Below are 2,699 nucleotides of genomic sequence, written 5' to 3'. Positions count from 1 at the left end.
ACCTTAATGATTCTATGATTCTAATAATTCATTTGTGTCATTGTCCTAGCTGGGTTTTGCTTCCATTCCATTAACTATCATCCCATATCTGGATTGTACTAAATATCAATTTAGGAAATAAAAGACTGTAAAATCTCCATGTTCTTTAAATAGTAAGGGAACAAAACCATCATTTTGCTACTCTTTCTGCAGTTTTCTTAGTGCTCCCTTGGTTCTTACATGCTGTTCCTTAATGTGTGTTTTGCATCCATCCCTAATTACTATCCAAAAAAACCATAAAAGGGCTCTGAGATCATCACCCAAATCAAAATACTTCCAAGAAATGTTTTCGTTTTCCTATAGTAATGTGTAAGGATATTGTCAAGCATGTGATTTAGATGCACAAATTCCAGTCAATTCCAGTTGTTGCTAATAATTGTTTTTTCCAACCATCTTTCATTTGTGTGTATTAAAATGTTTTTCCTCTCACTGGACTGCAAATTTCTGGGTAGTGAATTTAAGATTACAAACAATAGGCTTGCTCTCCCTACTCACTTCTTGCAAGTCGTTTACAAGTAGTCTGTAGACACCTACACAACTACAAATCACAAACTAAGATACACTGCTACAGAACAACTGAAGGTTTACAGATAACTTTATAGATGCAAAGAAAAAAAAAGGTTTCAGAATAGACAAGAATCCTTATTTCAGATAAACATATGCTCCTACCTCCCAGAACTGATGCTTAGCATAGTAGTCTCCCTGTGCAATCCATTCTTCTGGAGTTGAAGTTTTAGCAAACATGCTGTCGTCTAAGTCTAGAAGGTCAGGGGTAATCATTTTATGTTAGAATGGATAAAGAACAGAAACCATTTATCATGTACCAAAACTAAGCATTAACATCTCACGATGTTCCAAACTCTTTATGATTTGTGCTCACATCAGTAATGGTAACTATGAGTTAAATACATTTTATCCCTCTCAATCAGCACTGAAAATCAACAAGTTGGGTTTGGTTTTGGAAGACCTTTAAAATTATGCTTGGTTTTTGGACAAAACTTTGAGTAAACCCACTGTCTTTACAGAAACCAAATTCTTTCATTTGATAAATCTTTTTTAGCTGGGATAGTTTTCCGTGAACAGCCTTCATTACTGTGCAGGAAAAATTATACTAATGAATTAGCAATGAAGTTATGTATTAACATATACAACTGATCTTTAGAGCCAAAAGAAGTAAGACCCACTGAAATCAGTGGAAATTTGCAAGGGCAGTTATCAATGCATACTGTTAGAGGGACCAAGGAATTTAACCTTTATTACACAGCCTAAAAGCAAGAAAGCATGAGCAGGCTGTCCTGTCTGACAGTCTTTTAAGAAAGTTTTAGGATAACTTTACCTGTCTTTTCATCTGCTTTGACAACCCGAACAAATTCTTTTTCGATGAAATACTTAAAAGCTGGAGCGCGTTTATCACTGTCTTCATCGAAGATCCAAAGATTGACCCTGGCTCTTGTAATGGCAGTATACAATTGCTTCAGTTCTCCATTCAGCATCTGAAGCAGAGCCAAAAAAAAAAAAAAAGCAATACACCAAAATAAAAGAAATGAAATGCCAGATGAGCTAAATTATTAGAAAGAAACATACTTTGCACTTATAAGAAAACAGTGAATATATACAGAATGAATAAATAACAAAGTATCTTTAAGTAAGCAAGTCTAAATATTAAATACGTGATTTTTCATTTACATAAGCCATTGTCCAGCTAATTTGCATGCAACTACTGCTACAGCAAATCTAGCAGCTGCAGGTGTGACAGCCCATTTTCCTTATAATCACTTGCACATGTAATTACTGATTTTTTACCATACAACCCTGAAAATATCTGACTCACGAGATTCTAAGAAGTTTCCTTAATTTTAAGGTAGTGACACCAATGTGAAACCAGACTAAAGTAATAATAAATATTGACGAGCTGATTTGCTATTTGCTTTAACCACTGCTGTTCTGTAAATATACTTAAAAGTCTATTACACATAGTTTTTATTCTCTTACCAAATTACATTTGCAAAAAAACCTCTTATCTTTCAAAATCAAGATTGTATTATACAAATGTGAACAACCACCAAAAAGATAAAGCAACCTTCATAAACACAGAACTACAGGATGAAAGTATTTCTTGAAGAGAGTTCCCTACTTCTAAGATTTAAGAATCTAGTTTATCCTTTCTATTCCCAATGTTATGAAAAACTCACCTTGTACATCTCTATATTAAAAGGAGTTCTTTTCTGCATACCAGTAGCATCCTCTAAAGGCATTTCGATTAGCAATTTGCTTCCTACTTGCACATCCGAATCAGGAGTATAAGAAGAAATGATCTTCCATTCTTTACTAGCCTAAAATATCAAGAGAATGAGGTTACTTGTATGCAGCAATCATACTGCCCACATATGCAAATAAGGTCATATGTTGTGACTGACCAACACACCCCCACAACTGAAGAAGGCTCACAGGAGATGGGTGGGAAAAATAAATTATCTCAGGGAAGAATGTAAAGAATGACCACCAATTTTCATCGAGAAAGCTGAACTTCATCTCAATACAAGTGGTATTGGAGGATAACCTTTGTTTGAGATATACAACCGTACCAGGCAGTCATCAGGTTGAATAAACAACTTTCTTTGAAATAGCTAATAGAGAGTAATGTCCTCCTGAGCCAGCCA

General features: G+C 34.7%; 1 protein-coding gene across 1 annotated transcript; it reads right to left on the bottom strand.

The window, feature by feature from the left end:
* Nucleotides 1–681: 681 nt before the first annotated feature.
* On the bottom strand, nt 682–2,372 carry LOC104082912 (TPR and ankyrin repeat-containing protein 1-like; the record flags this gene model as incomplete). Its single annotated transcript, XM_009586190.1, has 3 exons — nt 682–797; nt 1,376–1,532; nt 2,232–2,372. Coding segments are annotated over 3 exons (414 nt in total), but the record flags the coding sequence as incomplete, so codon positions are not given.
* Between the last annotated feature and the right edge of the window lie 327 nt (nt 2,373–2,699).

This window comes from Fulmarus glacialis, unplaced genomic scaffold (genome assembly GCF_000690835.1).
Source record: "Fulmarus glacialis isolate BGI_N327 unplaced genomic scaffold, ASM69083v1 scaffold38099, whole genome shotgun sequence".
Taxonomy (NCBI): Eukaryota; Metazoa; Chordata; class Aves; order Procellariiformes; family Procellariidae; genus Fulmarus; species Fulmarus glacialis.
This window is presented reverse-complemented; position numbering and strand designations above follow the sequence as displayed.